Raw genomic sequence first — 17039 nt, forward strand, 5'->3', positions numbered from 1 at the left:
CTGAGACCTGTTTCCTGATTGGCCGAAAGGAGAAGGCATCCTATTGGCCAAGGAGGGAGGAGACAGCCGCCGAGAGGGGACATGGGGACTGAGGGGGGAAGCCGCCGCCTGTTATTCCCGGCAAGGTAAGTAAACTGGCGTGGGGGGTCTAGGTCCATCTGCCGCTGGAGTAATTGGAGGAGGGTCTGTCTGCCGCCGGAGTGATTGGGGGGGGGGGGGTCTGTCTGCAACCCCCCCGACTAATGGAGCACCAGCCACCACTGCATTTCAGTGTCCAATCACAGGCTGGGGGACGGACAATACCTGTAAGTGTTACTTAACTGCAGCAAGAAAATCAGGTCTTCTGCTGCACAGGGCTGTGCTTTGTGGCAAAGAACTGGACAGACAGAATTACCATTTCTGTGGCAGGTAAAACATCTCCCATGTTTATGTATTTAACTATTTGCTCTGGTTCTGGTTCAATAGATTTGACTTTGAACAGAAGGAAGTTGCTTTTTGGGCTCTGAAGGATTGTTTCTCTGTACACATTATTTGAACTATCTAATCTGTGCAACACTCCAAGCGTGTTTTATATCCCCATCCCAGTGCTGAAATGTATTCTTTTATGCGGATTTGCTGCAACCGCAAAACCCCACTTACATTTCGTCCTTTTATAGAATGTTAAACCAGAGTTTTTTGTGCCTAGCCATTTTCTTTATTACAGCATCTTGCTGGACTCTATTTTAAAAAAATGACCTTTAAATAAAAACTTAGACTAATGCATATCGAACCGCTAGGAATTTATAATAAAAGTTTCAGCCTTTCATGGCAAAGTGCTGTGCTTTTTTATGATCCATTATTCATTTGCTGATCTGCACAGCTATTTTCACCATTTGTTCAATTTATTTTATTGTAATATTGAATCTTTTCATTCAGCATCTTTGTTTATTGAATTGGCACAAAGAGACCCACTTTCTTTTTTTCACCGTTTTTAATATACGGGGATCTTCAGTTCCCTCCCAACATATGACCTTGATAAATATAGACCGATAAGTAGCACTAGTCATTACACATGACAAAATGGGTAAAAGTCTATAAAGAATGCAGTGCTTCAGGATGCAGGTTATAGGATTGGCGTATTCTCCACCCAGGTGTTTCACAAAGAGTAAATGTGACAGACCCAGCCACCAAACACTGACTCTTACCAGATGGTTACAGGAATACGGCAGTAAGCGGTTAAGGGACCGCTACAACCCCTTCACAGGAACCAGGCACCACAACGATATCCTCTGTATATTCACAGCCTCCAGTCAGGAAACAGTTACAGGAAACCGTATAACATGTAAGAGCCCGATCCTTCCACGGTGACTCGATGGACCAGCAACCTCATGCAAATGGGGAAACACCAAAAAGGAACGGCCCATAGTGCATTATCATCAATGAAAACTTTTATTCAAAAGACAACTAGGGTATGCACTCACCCAATAAGCAAAAGTAAAAGCATGTAACATGTGCTTTGGACAGCATTCCTCTGGTGATAACCGAGAAAATGGCTGACCTCCAACTTCCGGGTGTGACGTAGGTGACGCTTGGCTAACTCCTCCCAATGCGTTTCTTCATTACGACGTCTTCAATATGACCTTGATACCCAGCTCCATACACTCTGCCTTACCTTCCCTTCTTGCACGGTTATACCGGCTCCTCTTAAGCACTGAAATGGCTTACTCTGATTTCACTGAACACTGTGAGCTTCTCACAATGTGCATTAGAAGCTACAGCAAGTCAGATAAAACCCGCCTCAATTCCAGGCTGCAGGGCGTCCAGCATCACCAACCACTTTACTCCCTCAGCCTGTCTCTGGCCGCCCCTTTAATTTACTGGATTTCCATTCTTCAGTACATGTAAAACCAATTTGCTTGCCAAAGGACTTAAAACCTGAATTTTGTGATCCAGATACATCTGCCAGATGGCACAGCCAGGTCAAGTGACCATAGTTTTGTATCCACTGCAGTTAAGCAGCAATGCAGCTTGGACACAAACAAACCCACCCTCCACTTGCTGATTGGACAGTAAGGAATCATTCACATATGCTGTGGTCTTTGAAGCGTTATCCACATTCGAATTTAAGTTGTTGCATCACCTCCTCTCCTCCTGCTTTAACCCCTTGAACCCTGCACCAGCACACCACAGCTATTTGCTTTGACTTGGTTGCAGGGAGCTTGCTGAGTGTCCCCATTCACCCTAATGGGTTGTGCTTGATACAAGGTGCAATTCCTGCTGTGGCTGTAAAGCGGAGCATTACGGCCGAGGCATGTGCACACCCCCAGCTGCTGCCGCCTCTGCCAAAAATAGTGGGACTATAAAAATGCAGCTGAATAGTGTGAATGAGCTCTAAAAGAGCATCACCAGCCTGATGGAAGTCCTCTCCCAGTGTTAGGCTGCCAGTCCAGAAGAGCCAGCTAGTTTTTATTTTGGATTGAATATATACCAGAAATTAGTGGTGCTTTTCATCTGACCGGAGTGTACTTTTAGGCTCCTTTCACACGAACGATCTGATCGGTTCCTCCATGCATCCCTATGGGGCAGCGGATGTCAGCGGAGACATGTCCGCTGACACCCACTGCCATCCGCATCCGATCCTGTCCGTGAAATCCGGACGGATGGAAACCCTATTTTCCATCCGTCCAGGGGATCGGATGAGAGCGGACAGGCAGTCCGCTCTCATCCAATTCCCCATAGAGAGCAGCAGGGCTCTGACAGTGCGGAGAGGGAGCTGTCGTCCGCTGATCCCCGCTAAGCAGAGAACGGACCGCAGCACGCAGCGGACCGTGTGAAAGAAGCCTTAAGGTGAATGTGTCAGCAACATATTCTCTACACAAGAGGGCACTACAAAGTATCCCTATTCTAGTGCTTCATTAACCACTTCTGGACCGGAAGGATTTACCCCCTTAATGACCAGGCCATTTTTTGCGTTTTGGCGCTGCAATATTTTAACTGACAACTGCACAGTCGTGCAACGCTGTACCCAAATAAAACTGACCTTTTTTTTTTTTTTTTTTTTTTTTTTTTTTCCCCCACAAACAGGGCTTTATTTTGGTGGTATTTGATCACCTCTGCGGTTTTTTGATTATGCGCTATGAACAAAAAAGCGACAATTTTGAAAAAAGCTGTATTTTTCACTTTCTGCTATAAAACATTTCCAATATAAAAAATGTAAAAATCTAATTTTTTCATCATTTTTGGCCAATTTTTTATTTTGCCACATATTTTTGGAAAAAAAAAATACCAATAAGTGTATTTTAATTGGTTTGCGCAAAAGTTATCGCGTCTTCAAATTAGGGGAAAGATTTATGCCATATTTATTTTTACTAGTATTGGCGGCGATCAGCAATTTTTAGCGGGACTGCAACATTGTGGCGGACAGATCGGACCCCTAACTGACATTTTTGGGGGGATCAGTGACATTACTACAGTAATCAGTGCTAAAAATTTGCACTTGTACTGTAATAATGACACTGGCAGGGAATGGGTTAACACTAGGGGAGATCAAAGGGATAAATGTGTACCTAGTGGGTGATTGTGTGTGGGGGCCAGACTTGGTAGATGGAAACAGGGCTCCTGTGTTCCGAAATAACAGGAACACAGGAGCCCTGTTTCAATCAGCCGGGTTACCGTTGGCCATCGCAGCCTCCAGACCCGCTGCAGAGCTAGAGAGCGGGCGTGCAATCACACCCGAGACCGGCTCCTGCGTGGTTTCCCCCAATGCTCCTGTGTGAACCCAGGCTTGTCATAATGATTTCAGCCTGGATTCACACAGGAGCAGCGCGGGAATCCGCATGTGATTCGGACAGGAATCACACTGCATTCCTGCTCAAATTGAATGCGATTCTTTGCAGTGCAATTTACGCCCATTCATTTCTCAGTATGTACCGGTATGGGTGCATCCATAATAAACACCATAAAAGACAGTTGGCCACTAACATAAAGCAAGGAACTGTAGCACCTAGAAAGCCTGAAAGGGCAGAGCTGTCCGCTATTAGAGGAAGTCGCTGTAGCAGGCAGACATTGCAGGTATAAAGGAAAATCAAAAGCAGCATCTGAACTCCAGAATGATGTCATGCCAGTGGGCCTGGCTACGCGTTTCTAATTTCATTGAATGAAAGAGGTGGGCCAGAGACAGGCTGGATGGATGACCTCCAGCCAGAAAATGCAGCTAGTTCTGACATGCCACAAATTCTAATGCACATTATGAGAAGCTCACAGTGTGCAGTGCAATCCGAGTAAGCCATTTCAGTCTAGGAGAGGAAGCCGGTACAACTGTGCAAGACTGAAGGGGAAGGCTGCAGTTCAGCTTTAACCTCTTTACGACCGCCCGCCGCAGATATACTGCGGCAGGCAGCTGCTCCCAGGCGTATCGCCATACATGTACGGCGATCGCTTTCAGGAAGCTAGGGGGCAAGCACGTGCCAGCAGCGGCGCGCCCCCCCCTCGTCAGAGGGAAAGCCAATGCATCGGGCAGACGGCTCTGATTGCCGCCTGACACCCGCGATCGTTCCCCGCTGAGAGAGAACATTTAGCTGTTGTATACACAGCTGACCGTTTTTCTCCCTGGAATGATCATAGAGCCCATGTGATCCTTCTATATAGGATCACATGTCTTTATGGTCATTTCAGAAGGCACGCCCCCCCACAGTTAGAATCACTCCCCTCGGCTCACATTTAACCTCTTGATCACCCATGTTAACACCTTCCCTGCCAGTGTCATTATTACAGTAACGGTGCATATTTTTAGCATTGATTACTGTAGTAATGTCACTGGTCCCCCCCAAAAGTGTCAAAAATGTCAGTTAGGGGTCCGATCTGTCTGGTGCAACGTCGCAGTCCCGCAATTTGCCGGCATTATTAGTGAAAAAAAAACCACTAAAAATTACATAAATCTTTCCCGTAGTTAGTAGACGCGATAACTTTCGCGCAAACCAATCAAAATACGCTTTTTTTTTTTACCAAAAGTATGTAGCAGAAAACAAATTGGCCTAAAATGTTAAATTTCATTTTTACCTTTTTTTTTTTTTTTTTTTTTTTTTTGGGAATGTCATATAGTACAATGTGAAAAATGTTTTTTTTTTTTTTCACTCTTTTTTCTTTGTTTATAGCGCAAAAAAAATCGCACAGATGATAAAATACCACCAAAAGAAAGCTCTATTTGTGGGAAAAAAAGACTTCAATTTTATTTGGATACAGTGTCGCACGACAGCGCAATTGTCAGTTAAAGTAACACAGTGCTGAATCGCAAAATAGGGCCTGGTCAGGAAGGGGGCAAATCCTTCTGGTCTTAAAGTGGTTAAGCAGGGATGCTAATCACATTCCCTTATATAGAAGGAGAGTATATTCATCTGTGCTTGACATACAATTGAGAAAATATTAACAACAAGCAAGTAAAATGTGAATACCGATGAAAACCTTTCAGGGAAATTTCATTACCCAATATGCGTCTCTCAGAAATAGCACAGCGCCAACAATAAGTTTTAAATGTAATTTATTTGACCCCGGGATCCCTGTGCGTGCTCAGACAGGAAAAGCAATATACTTGCAAATTTGGATCAATAAATCTGAGTGGTAAATAATAGAGAATGCAGAGAATTGATGCATCATGTAAACAGGATGTGACAGATCGCTTTTTCTGCAAGCACGGCACACAGGCTGTAATTGAGGGGCTCTCACGCAACCGTTCACTGAATCGCTGTCCTGATGTACAGATGTAGCCGGCAGCTGTGGGACGTGAACCAGATCGAATGTATTAAAGGGAGACTCTGTTCAGGGGGAAAGTCATAAGGAACCGGCCAGTATAAAGAAGTTCTCAGGACCTACAACTGGAGTGACACCTTCACTAATCATTCAGCACCAAGCTATACATAGTGGGACAATTTAATAAATTATCTCTTCTGTTGTCAGCGTTTTTTTAGCCATATGACCTCTGGAAGATTTACCCCCCTTCAAGACCAGGCCATTTTTTGCGATACTGCACTGCATTGCTTTAACTGACAATTGTGGGGGTCGTGTGAAGCTGCACTGAATTAAAATTTGTGTCCTTTTTTTTCCACAAATAGTTTTCTTTTGGTGGTTTTTTTATCAGCTCTGCGGGTTTTATTTTTTCAGCTATAAAGAAAAAAGACAATTTGGGGGAAAAAAATAATTTTTTTATTACTTTCTGCTATAAAACATATCCAATAAAAAAATCTAATATCTTCATCAGTTTAAGCCAAAATGTATTCTGCTACATGTTTTTGGTTAAAAAAAAAAAAAAATAACAATAAGCTCATATTGATTGGTTTGCGCAAAAGTTATAACTATAGGATATACTTTTGAAATTTATTTTTTACTAGTAATGGCAGCGATTAGAGACTTTTAGCGGGACTGCGATATGGCGGCAGACAAATCGGTCACCTAACCGACCCTTTTGACACTTTTTTGGGAACCAGTGACACCAATACAGTGTTCAGTGCTAAAAATATGCACTGTCACTGTACTAATGACACTGGCTGGAAAGGGGTAAATATATGTCCAACGTGTTACTATGTGTGCTGTTTTTATTAAGCAATGTGCTTTGCAGGAAGCAAACAGCACATTGCTGCAGTCAGAAGAGAGCCTTGTGTTTGTTTACCTACACAGGGCTCTCTTCCGTAATGTTCGGAGCCAATCGCTGTGTGCTGGCGACAAATCAGCATCCGGAACCCAATGATTGTTTTGTGCTGCAGCCAATCGCAGCACAGCTGGGGCGTGCTCCTTACCTTGGCATACAGATCACTTACTAGGTAGGAGAGCCGCCTCGCTGCCATATATGTACAGTATACGGTTAACAAGCGGCTAATTTAACCACTTTACCACCGGAGGATTTTGCTGTCTTACGTCCAGGCCACTTTTTGCGATTCGGCACTGTGCGACTTTAACTGACAATTGCGCGGTCATGCAACGCTGTACCAAAACAAAATTTACATCCTTTTTTTCCCACAAACAGAGCTTTCTTTTGGTGGTATTTGATCACCTGTGCAATTTTCATTTTTTGCGATATTAATTAAAAAAAGCGTCAATTTTGAAAAAAAAAACAATATTTTTCTACTTTGACAGTTAAATATCCAATATATTCAATTTTTGTCATATATTTAGGCCAAATATATATGTCATATATTTATATTTGTCATATATTTAGGCCAGTATTTAGCTACATGTCTATGACAAAAAAATTCTCAATGAGTGTATTTTTAACCGCTTTAAGACCGGAAGATTTTACCCCATTCCTGACCAGGCCATATTTTGCGATTCTGCACTGCGTTACTTTAACGGACAATTGTGCGGTCGTGCAACGCTGTACCCAAATTAAATTTATGTCCTTTTTTTCCCAACAAATAGAGCTTTCTTTTGGTGGTATTTGATCACCTGTGCAATTTTTACTTTTTGCGCTATAAACAAAAAAAGAGCGACAATTTTGAAAAAAATAATATTTTTCACATTTTTTTTATATGAAATTCCCCCCCAAAAAATGTAAAAATCTAAATTTTTTATCATTTTAGGCCAATTTGTTTTCTGCTACATATTTTTGGTAAAAAAACCCGCAATAAGCGTATTTTGATTGGTTTGCGCAAAAGTTATTGCGTTTACTAACTAAGGGAAAGATTTCTGTCATTTTTGGGGTTAACGAGTAATGGCGGCGATCTGCGATTTTTTTTTTTTTATTTTTTTTTGCGGGACTGCGACATTGCGGCGGACAGATCGGACCCTTGACTGACATTTTTGACACTTTTGGGGGTACCAGTGACATTACTACAGTAATCAGTGCTATACATATGCACTGTTACTGTAAAAATGAAGGGGTTCATTTTATTGGAGAGGGAGGGGTTAATGTATGCCTGGTGCTTACTAACGTGTGTGGGGGGAGGTGACTGAGTGACACAGGGACAGATCGGATGTTCAGCTATGCTGAACCCTGCAATCTGACCCTGCCTGTCACTTAGGAGATCCGCCCGCTTTGTTTATACAAGCGGGCGGATTTCCACACTAGATCCCTGACGATCGGGGAAGAGCGGCGGCGATCACCGCCACTCCTCCCCTGGCCCGACTCCCGCTGTGACTGAAAACAGCGGGATCGAGCCTCCGAGAGAGGGGAATGTCTGGTGACGTAGGTCTACGTCGCCAAACGATAACGAGCCACTTTGCCGCAGTACAGTCAACGTGACTGGTCGGCAAGTGATTAATCTCTCCATATCATTTTAGTATCCTCTCTCCATATCATCATCAGTACAAACGATGAGAAAATCGGACAATAAATATCGCTTTCAGAGCGAATGTCCTAAAATCTGATCATTAGTACACAGCTTTCCAGAGCCGTTCGTGCGAAAATATGTGAAGGGACAAGCGCAAAAAAAATTCTTGTAAGATAACAGAATGAACGATTTTTCGTGTAATTAGTATAGTATTTGTACAAAAAATAAATCGTGTGACCTTTTGGTCTCCAGTCTTTGACCTGTTACTCTGTTTCATTTGACTATCTGAAAGGATGCCACATTTGCCCTGTTGCATTGCCTCATCCCGGGCCTATATACTCATCAGCAAAAGTTGGCATCCTATCTTTTTTTTAGCAGCCAAAAGAGCAATTGCCCCGGCCTGGGAAAAAACCCCATGGTCCCTTTCCAGGGCATTAGAGAGAGCATGACTGTCCTGACATGTAACAAACAAACATCCAGTATCTTCAAGGATTCTCGCTTCAAGTTTCTTAAAATTTGGGATCCTTGGCTTGAGTAAGTATTCCCCCTCCCCCAGCTAGCATTGGGCGCCTGTGACCGGCTCACCTGATAATCCCAAGTCCATTTTCCCCTTACCATCCCCCTCCTCTCTCCTTCCCCTCCTGTTGTCTTCTTCCTACTCTCCATCCTCTTGGCCCCCCCCCCTTTTTTTTTTTTTTACTCTTGAGAGAAGAAAGAGGCCATCCCCGAAGCCGCACATCCATGCAGTCCTATGATGGTGATGAAGAGTGGCAACCTCAGCCTGGACTCCAAACAGGCCACGCCCCCAACACATTTCACTCCACCCCCCCTGCCCCCCCCCCCCCCCCGGATCTTAAAGTATAGCTAAAGGCAAAACTTTTTTTTTTCATTTTTGGAGAGAGTGGAGATGGATCGGAACACTTGTCAGTTTTTATTACGGTCTGTTCCCCCATTTAACCTCACTATTTGTTCTGTTTACCATTATCGGATTTCTTGGGGTCTCCAGGATTTTCCCTTAATATACAGTGTTTTCTTCTGACTTCCTGTTTGGCTTTGGGACAGGAAGTGAAAGTAAATCTCTGCAATGGGACACTGATGGCGAGAAAAAAAATCTGACAGGGGTTATAACCCTCCCTTACTCTATCCAAAATTAAAAAAAAAAAAAAAAAAGTTTTGCCTATAGTTCTAATTTAATCATAGGGATGGAGATCCAATGCATGAAGGGAATAACTTCATCTTCTATTCGCTTCTTTGTTTCTTTCCATTTTTTAGGTGCACAGACTATACTGTACCATTATTAGGAAGTGATGTTGCTATCCACAGGGATCCTACCTGGACCTTGTCTCTCATTTGTTTATACCTACCAGACTTATCTGTGGTTATAGCCTCCTATTCAATGTAGAATGATTTGTATTCATTTATGCTGTCAATCCAATCCCCTGTGGGCAGATTTGGTGTTTTTATTTTTATTCTTAAAGCGTAGTTCCGGACTCGGGGGTGAAATTTAGCTAAAAATACCCCCGGGACAGTCAGGGCTAGTACATTCCTAAATGGATAGCCTCTGAACTGTCCCGGGTCGCACTTACCTGCAAGAAGAAATACTTACCTTGAAAATTTCTTCTCCAGCGCTGCCATCTCGGATGTGGGCAGCTGAAGCCAGCGCGTCCTCTTCTGCGTCCTCTTCCGCGTCTTCTTCTCCCAGAATGCCCTGCATCGGTCCCGCTCATCCCTTCCGGTGTGTGCGCGTCATCCCTCTACAGCTTCTGGGCATGCCCAGAAGCTGTTTAGCAGGGAATGACGTGCCGCACCGGAAGTGACGAGCGGGGCCGGTGCAGGCGCATTGATTCCTGGGAGCGATTGACGTTCAGCTCCCAGGAATCATTGCAAGGAGGAAGTGACGGCGCGGGCCGAGGCCGCAGAGGGAGGAAGTGGAAGAAAGGTGAGTATATTTTTAAAAAAAATCGTAACTATCCATTTCTTTTTCAGGTGACACAGAGCAAGTGGATGGCCCAAAATCGATTGTCGATTTTGTGGCCGGAACTCCGCTTTAACCATTTGCTGATCGCCCTATAGCAGTTTTACTGCTACAGTGTGGCCATGCTGCGCAGGATCACTTGTGTGTGTGTGTGTGTGTATATATATATATATATATTTGCAAACCTGCATTTCGGTGTATCAGGTGCAAGTGCCTGCCGCTGGCGGCTCACTCCCGCTATGATTATACACAGCGGGATCTGCTCAGCGTGTCCTGCAGAGCCAATGCTGACCAGTGCACAGGCAGAACGCTGATCTTTCAGAAGGGAATTGATTCTGTGTCTTTGCGAAGCAGGAACATAAATCAATGCCTTCCCCTAGTAAACGCAGTCCCCACAATGTTAGAACACACTGACTAGGCACACAGTTAACCCTTTGATCACCCTGGATGTTTTACCCCCTTCCCAGTCAGTGTCATTAGTACAGTGACAGTGTATATTTTTAGTACTGATCACTGTATTGGCTTCACTGCTTCTCAAAAGTGCCAGTTCGTGTCAGAATGTCCGCCGCAATATCACAGTCCCACAATTAGTTGCTCATCACCTCCATTACTAGTTAAAAAAATAAATATAAATTCCATAAATATATCTCATAGTTTGTAGGCACTATAATGTTCGTGTAAACCAACCAATCAATATACACTTTTTGGGATTTTTGTTTTTTACCAAAAATATGTTGCAGAATACATATTGGCCGAAATTGATGAAGAAATCTGTTTTTTTTTTTTTAAATTGTCTGCATTTTTTTGTTTATTACGCAAAAAAAAATTAAATTTGCACAGGTGATCAAATACCACCCAAAAGAAAGCTCTATTTGTGGGGAAAAAAGGACATCAATTTTATTTGGGTACAGCGTCGCACGACCGCGCAATTGTCAGTTAAAGTAACGCAGTGCCGAATTGCAAATAATGGCCTGGTCATTAAGGGGGCAAATACTTTGGTCCAGAAGTAGTTAAATTGCAGCAATTGTTAGATGTGATGGCTACACCAGTTTTCTTTTTTATAATTGCTTTTCATTTTCACATGGTGTTTTTTTTTTTTTTTTAAAGAACAAGCTATCCTGGAGATGTAACAGAGGGTTGAGAAAAAACACTTAAAGTGGTATTAAACCCAAAAGCAACCCTTTATTGTATTGCAGCTTACCATTTCTTAGATGTATTGGCTGTTAGTTTTCTTTTTTAGACTTGCTTTCTTTTATTTTCTCCTGATGATCCGTCCAGTAAGTGTCTTGTTCAAAAGAACAAGCTCTTCAGCAGAATTGATTAGTTACAGAGATGAAACAAATCATTTGCCACTAACAGGGGTGCTTAAAATGATCAGCTTTTATTTATGTAAAACCTTTATCCCAAAAGGAAAAAAAAAACTGTATGCTGATAATAAAGTGTGAGCTGAAGTTTGGCTTGAGTTTGTTACTGTATCTAAATCTGCTAGTCCATCCAACACCCCCCCCGTATCTAAATCTAGTCCATCCAACACCCCCCCCGTATCTAAATCTTCTAGTCCGTCCAACACCCCCCCCCCCCCGTATCTAAATCTTCTAGTCCGTCCAACTGCTATAGCAGATATAGTGCAACAGGGTGGCCCTCCTGTGCAGAATCTCACACACACAGATATGTAATTCTGCACTTCCTCCTAGGGGGTGCATGTGTCACCTTTGCTGCGATTTGTTTACAGCAGAAGCCAATCTGTGGGTGCCAGGTACTGGATGTCCGCCGGGACTCACCGATCGTCTGGCAGGGACACAGAACCCAAGCTTTGCCGATGTAAACAAGGCAGAGGTCTGTTCTGACAGGGGGTAGGGGATCGATTTTTGTGTCCCTGCAAAGGGGAATAAAATCCATCACTTCCCTTTAGTAAAAACACCTCACACAGTACACAAAAGCACTGGCTAGGCACACGTTTAACCCTTTGATCACCCTAGATGTTAACACCTTCCCAGCCAGTGTCATTACATAGTTAGTCCGGCTGAAAAAAAGACACAAGCCCATCTAGTTCAACCATATTTTTTTTTTTAGCTCTGATTACTGTATTTGTGTCACTAGTTCCCACAAAGTGTCAGTTAGGTGTCCGATTTGTCTGCCGCAATAAGTCGCTGATCGTCACCATTACTAGTATATAAAAAAAAAAAAATTCCAGTATATATCCCATAGTTTGTAGACGCTATAACGTTTGCGTGAACCAATCTATATGCACTCATTGGGGTTTTCACCAATAATATGTAGCAGATTACATATTGGCCTAAATTTATGAAGAAATTAGATATTAAAGTAAACAATATTGTTTTTTTTTTTTTCCAAAATTGTCGGCCTTTTTTTGTTTATAGCACAAAAAATAAAAACCGCAGAGGTGATCAAATACTAACAAAAGAAAACTCTATTTGTGGTAAAAAAACAGCATACGTTTTGTTTGGGTACAGTGTCGCACGACCGCGCAATTGTCAAAGTAATGCAGTCCAGAACAGAAGGTTTTTACCTTAATGCAAACAATGCATTAGGGTAAAAAAACCTTTAAGGCTTTAGAACAACTTTAGGATTAAGATTTTAAAGTTTCGAAAGTTTTCAATCTTTTTAAAGCGGAGTTCCACCCAAAAGTGGAACTTACGCTTTAGGTATTCTAACCCCCTGACATGCCACATTTGGCATGTCATTTTTTTTGGGGGGGGGGAGCGGGTACCTCGTTTTGACATGTACCCGCTCCCACTTCCGCTCGGAGCGCCGCGGCGCCCTGAATGGAAGTTCTCCTCTCCCCCTCCCTGCAATCTTCTGGGATATGTCGAAGGTCCCAGAAGATTGCCGGCCAATCAAGACGCGCAGCGCGACTCGCGCATGCGCAGTGGGTACCCGGCTGTGAAGCCGCAAACTGTCACAGCCGGGTGCCCACAGCAGTGATGCCGGCGCCGAGGGAGAGGATCGAAGCTTCGGGCGGCCGCATCGCTGGACCGTTGGACAGGTAAGTGAAATGGCTGGAACTCCGCTTTAAATTCATCACTGTTAGCAAAATTACCTGCGATCCTGTCATGGAGGTCCTTGTTCACGCACTTTCTGTTATGTTTTTAGGCAGGTTGTGTCTAGGAGAGTGACATCTTTTCATCTGTTTTGACTAGGTGTGTTTCTTGTTTTCCAGTGGAGTGTCCGGTATGTGGTGTCGGCATTCCCGAGCAATATATTAACAAGCATTTGGACAGCTGTCTGACCCGAGATGAGAAAAAAGAGAGTCTGCGCAGGTAAGGCATCAATTCATCAAATGTCTGTCTCCAATGAATCCGTGTGTGATAATGTTTGACAGCTCCCCTAACCAGGGGCAGACTGGCAACCTTCGGCCTAGGGGGCAAGTACAAACCAGAAGCCCATGGTACATTGAATTGGCCCCACTTCCACTATCCCTCTTCCTGGCCTCCTCCTGGCCCCCCTATTCCAGGCTGAAGCTCCACTCCAGGTGCTCTCTACTCACCGGCCAAATCTGGGTTCCTTACCTGGCCAGCAGGGGGCGGTTGGGGGGAGCTGGGACAGCTCAATCTGGGCTGGCTGGGGGAGGAGAGTCTCCAGTGGTGCATGGAACCGCCCTCTGCTCAGACAGTTTACACCATCCATGCTGGGGGAGAGGCCTGTGCTCTATCCTTGTCTTTATCCCACACTTAGTAGGTCAGCGGTGGAGACTTTTTACTTCTCTTCACCAGGAATCCTTTCGGCATGTCTGTGGCAGAAGCAGTGCAGCCTTTTTACAGGGCATTAGAGTGGCCTGGGGGGCAATTGCCCCCCTACCCCCTGGCCCAGTCCTCCCCTGCCCATAACTGTCCCTAATGTCTAAATCAGCCTTTCTTAATGGAAAAGTTCCTTTCGTAACATGTTATACCCATATACAATAGAATCTATACCGGGACTAGTGTATGGGTGAATATTTAAGGTCCGTTAAGGGATTTTCTCATGGACTGTGAGGGGGACCAACCCACATATAAAAGATGTTGCTGGGCCACTCTATGTGGCTAGGGGCATTTAAATTCCTGTGGACTATAGCAGAAAACAAACCCACATGTGGGCGGGTATAATGGGCATCAACATATAGACAGCCTGCTTATTGTCATTGACTTGTGATTTATTGGCTTTTTTTTACATCACATCCCTCCAGTGCCATTGTTTTTTTTTTTGTTTTTTTTGTGTAAGCAGATCCAAACACTTAACCCTTCCTTAATCAAACACTAAACCGCAAATCTGAGCCCTAAACTTTTAACCCGACATTCAACTTGTACCCTTAAAGTGAACCCTAATGGTATTCTAAACCCAAGAACCTAAACATAACATACTACAGATTACTGGTTCTTAGATATGATGGCCGCTGCACTTTCCTTTTTTCAGGCTTTTTACTATTATTTTGACCTGGTGATCCTGCCAGTAACACACTTCCTCTAGGGTCTTTCATTTGCAAATTTGAATTCTATGAGTTTCATTGCGCTGAACAATTGAATATTCTTATCAGATATTGGGCTGCCTCCATTGCTCCATTGACCCCCCGTGTGTGTGGATGATGGCCAGTAAAAATTCTAAGGCCCAATGCACACAGTTGTACAAGATTTACAGAGTCCTGCTGGCAGAATGATACTGTAGAAGAATCTGGTTGTAATTCATCTGAACTATACGGATATACAGTCTGTGTATAGCTGTGATACAGGCAGCTTGTATGGACGCTCTCCCCTTTCTAGTGAGTGATGCAAATAGGGTTGATATAACCTAGTGGGACCCATTGTAGGGCCGGCCCTGACTGTATAAGCAATAACAGTGTAAAAAAATAAATCACAGAACACCCCCTCCTCCCCACTCCCCCCCACGACAAAAAGAACATTTGTTTTAATTTTTTTTTAAATACTGTTACCAGTCAATATCCTTTTTAACTGCCACACCAGTCATGTGATGACACTGCATTGTACTGGTGACAGTATGCAAATAAAAAAAAAATATATAAATTGTGAAAATATTTATTTAATTACTTCATTTTCCAAAAAAATGTGACAAATACTACTTCAAAAAACGTGCCTCCTACTAAATACTTTAGAAATTTGATTTTATTGGATATGTTTTATATATGAAAGTAGAAAATGTTTTTTTTTTTTCAAACCTTTTGTCTTTTATTGTTTATATAGCAAACAGAGCCGGTCCACACTAGCGCGACTTGTCAGGCGACTTGTCAGCCTGACAAGTCGCGGTCCATTGACCGCTACAGGACCCGTTCTAATAGCAGCGACAAAGGTCGCTCCGACTTAGAAAAAGGGTCCTGTACTACTACGGGGTGACCTCGGAGCGACTTGCATAGACTTCCATTATGTGAAGTCCCTGCAAGTCGCTCCGAAGTCGTGGTGCATGGTAATGCACAAGTCGCCCCCGAAGTAGTAAGGAGTCGTGTCACCTTAGTGTGAACCGACTACAAAACCCAGTGGTAATCAAATACCATTAAAGAAAGCTTTGTATGAAAAAAATTATTTAAATTTTGTTTTTGTACAGTGTTGCACGACCGCGTAATTGCCAGTTCAAGTAGGGCAGTGCTGAATAGCAAAAACAAAAAAAATTGGCTCGGTCATGAAGGAGGTAAAAACCTTCTGGAGGTCAAGTAGTTAAAAATATGACCAAAGTCCTACTATGGATGCAGATTTTTCTCATTTTGCTTCAAACCAAAACAGACCAGTGTGCCCGGGCCCATAGGAGAGAATACTGCTGTATTCAGTTCCATATAAATTATAAATCTGAATGCAGCAGATTGAACGCCCTTATGCTTGGTCCCTAAAATGGAGTGATGCTGGAAGGGTACAAGTAAATGAAGAATCGTAAGGAATGATGGGGGGAGCATTTTAGGAAAACAGAGAAAATGAGGACTGGACACCAGATCTGTTGTGGAAGAAAATGTCATAAAAGTGAATTTGGTCTGTAAAAGGGACATTACCACCTGGAAGCACTTATCTTTTCATAATAAACGTCTCCCTCCATAACTGTCAGCATAGTATTTATATTCCCTTCTGCAATCTTCTTTGAAGGTTTAGTATCTGGTATTTCCATACTTTATGGCTGGGCTCTCATTTTTAATAACCCCCTGTAGACTCAGCCATGACCTGTACAGCCAATGGTAACTCAGGAATATTTTGTAAATTTCCATTGGTTTTGATCGGAACTGAACTGTAAATGACAATGATTTAGGCTGAGTCCATATGGCCGTGGATGAAGATGAAGAGGAGCTTTCATGGTCGAGCTGTACTGTGAATACTTTCCCACTTGGGAAGCAGGCAGGACAGTGGCCAGCCGAATCTAGAATAGGTTAGCAGGAAGCAAAAAAAGTATATAAATAGTGACTTCAACTCTAAAGGCCGGTACACACGATGAGAAAATTGGACTAAAAGTTCCATATGAGGAACGATTGGTCGATTATCCGTTCGTTAGTGTAATGCTTTCGACAGCCCATTCTGACTGTTTGGACGGAAAAAGCAGAAGGCGGCAGATTCCCGCGAATTGCCGTACCTGTATGGCGGTTCGCGGAAGTGATACTGGGGGCGCATAAGCCGCCCCTATTCGCGAGCGCTGATTCACGGGGCCGGCGGCCAGGATTGCCGCCGGGTACTCGCGATCGCTTCCTGTGGAGAAGGAACGGTGGTCTCCTATCATAAACACAGCAGACCGTGGTTCTCTCAGGAATCAATACAGAGCTCCTGTCTTCCTCCTCCTATTTAGGAACACAGGTCTCTGTATTGATTCCATAAGCCCACCCCCACCCCCCACAGTGAAACACCCCC

General features: G+C 43.6%; 1 protein-coding gene across 1 annotated transcript in view; it reads left to right on the forward strand.

Moving 5' to 3' along the window:
• The window catches only part of RAD18 (RAD18 E3 ubiquitin protein ligase), a 506049-nt gene that overhangs the window by 99499 nt on the left and 389511 nt on the right, over positions 1-17039 (forward strand). Inside the window, exon 5 of the mRNA XM_082265473.1 lies at positions 13394-13493. Within this exon, the coding sequence (XP_082121599.1) occupies positions 13394-13493 (100 nt within the window). The remainder of the gene's footprint in view (positions 1-13393; positions 13494-17039) is intronic.

The sequence above is a fragment of the Pelophylax lessonae genome (genome assembly GCF_965119305.1).
Source record: "Pelophylax lessonae genome assembly, chromosome: 8".
NCBI classification, from domain to species: Eukaryota; Metazoa; Chordata; class Amphibia; order Anura; family Ranidae; genus Pelophylax; species Pelophylax lessonae.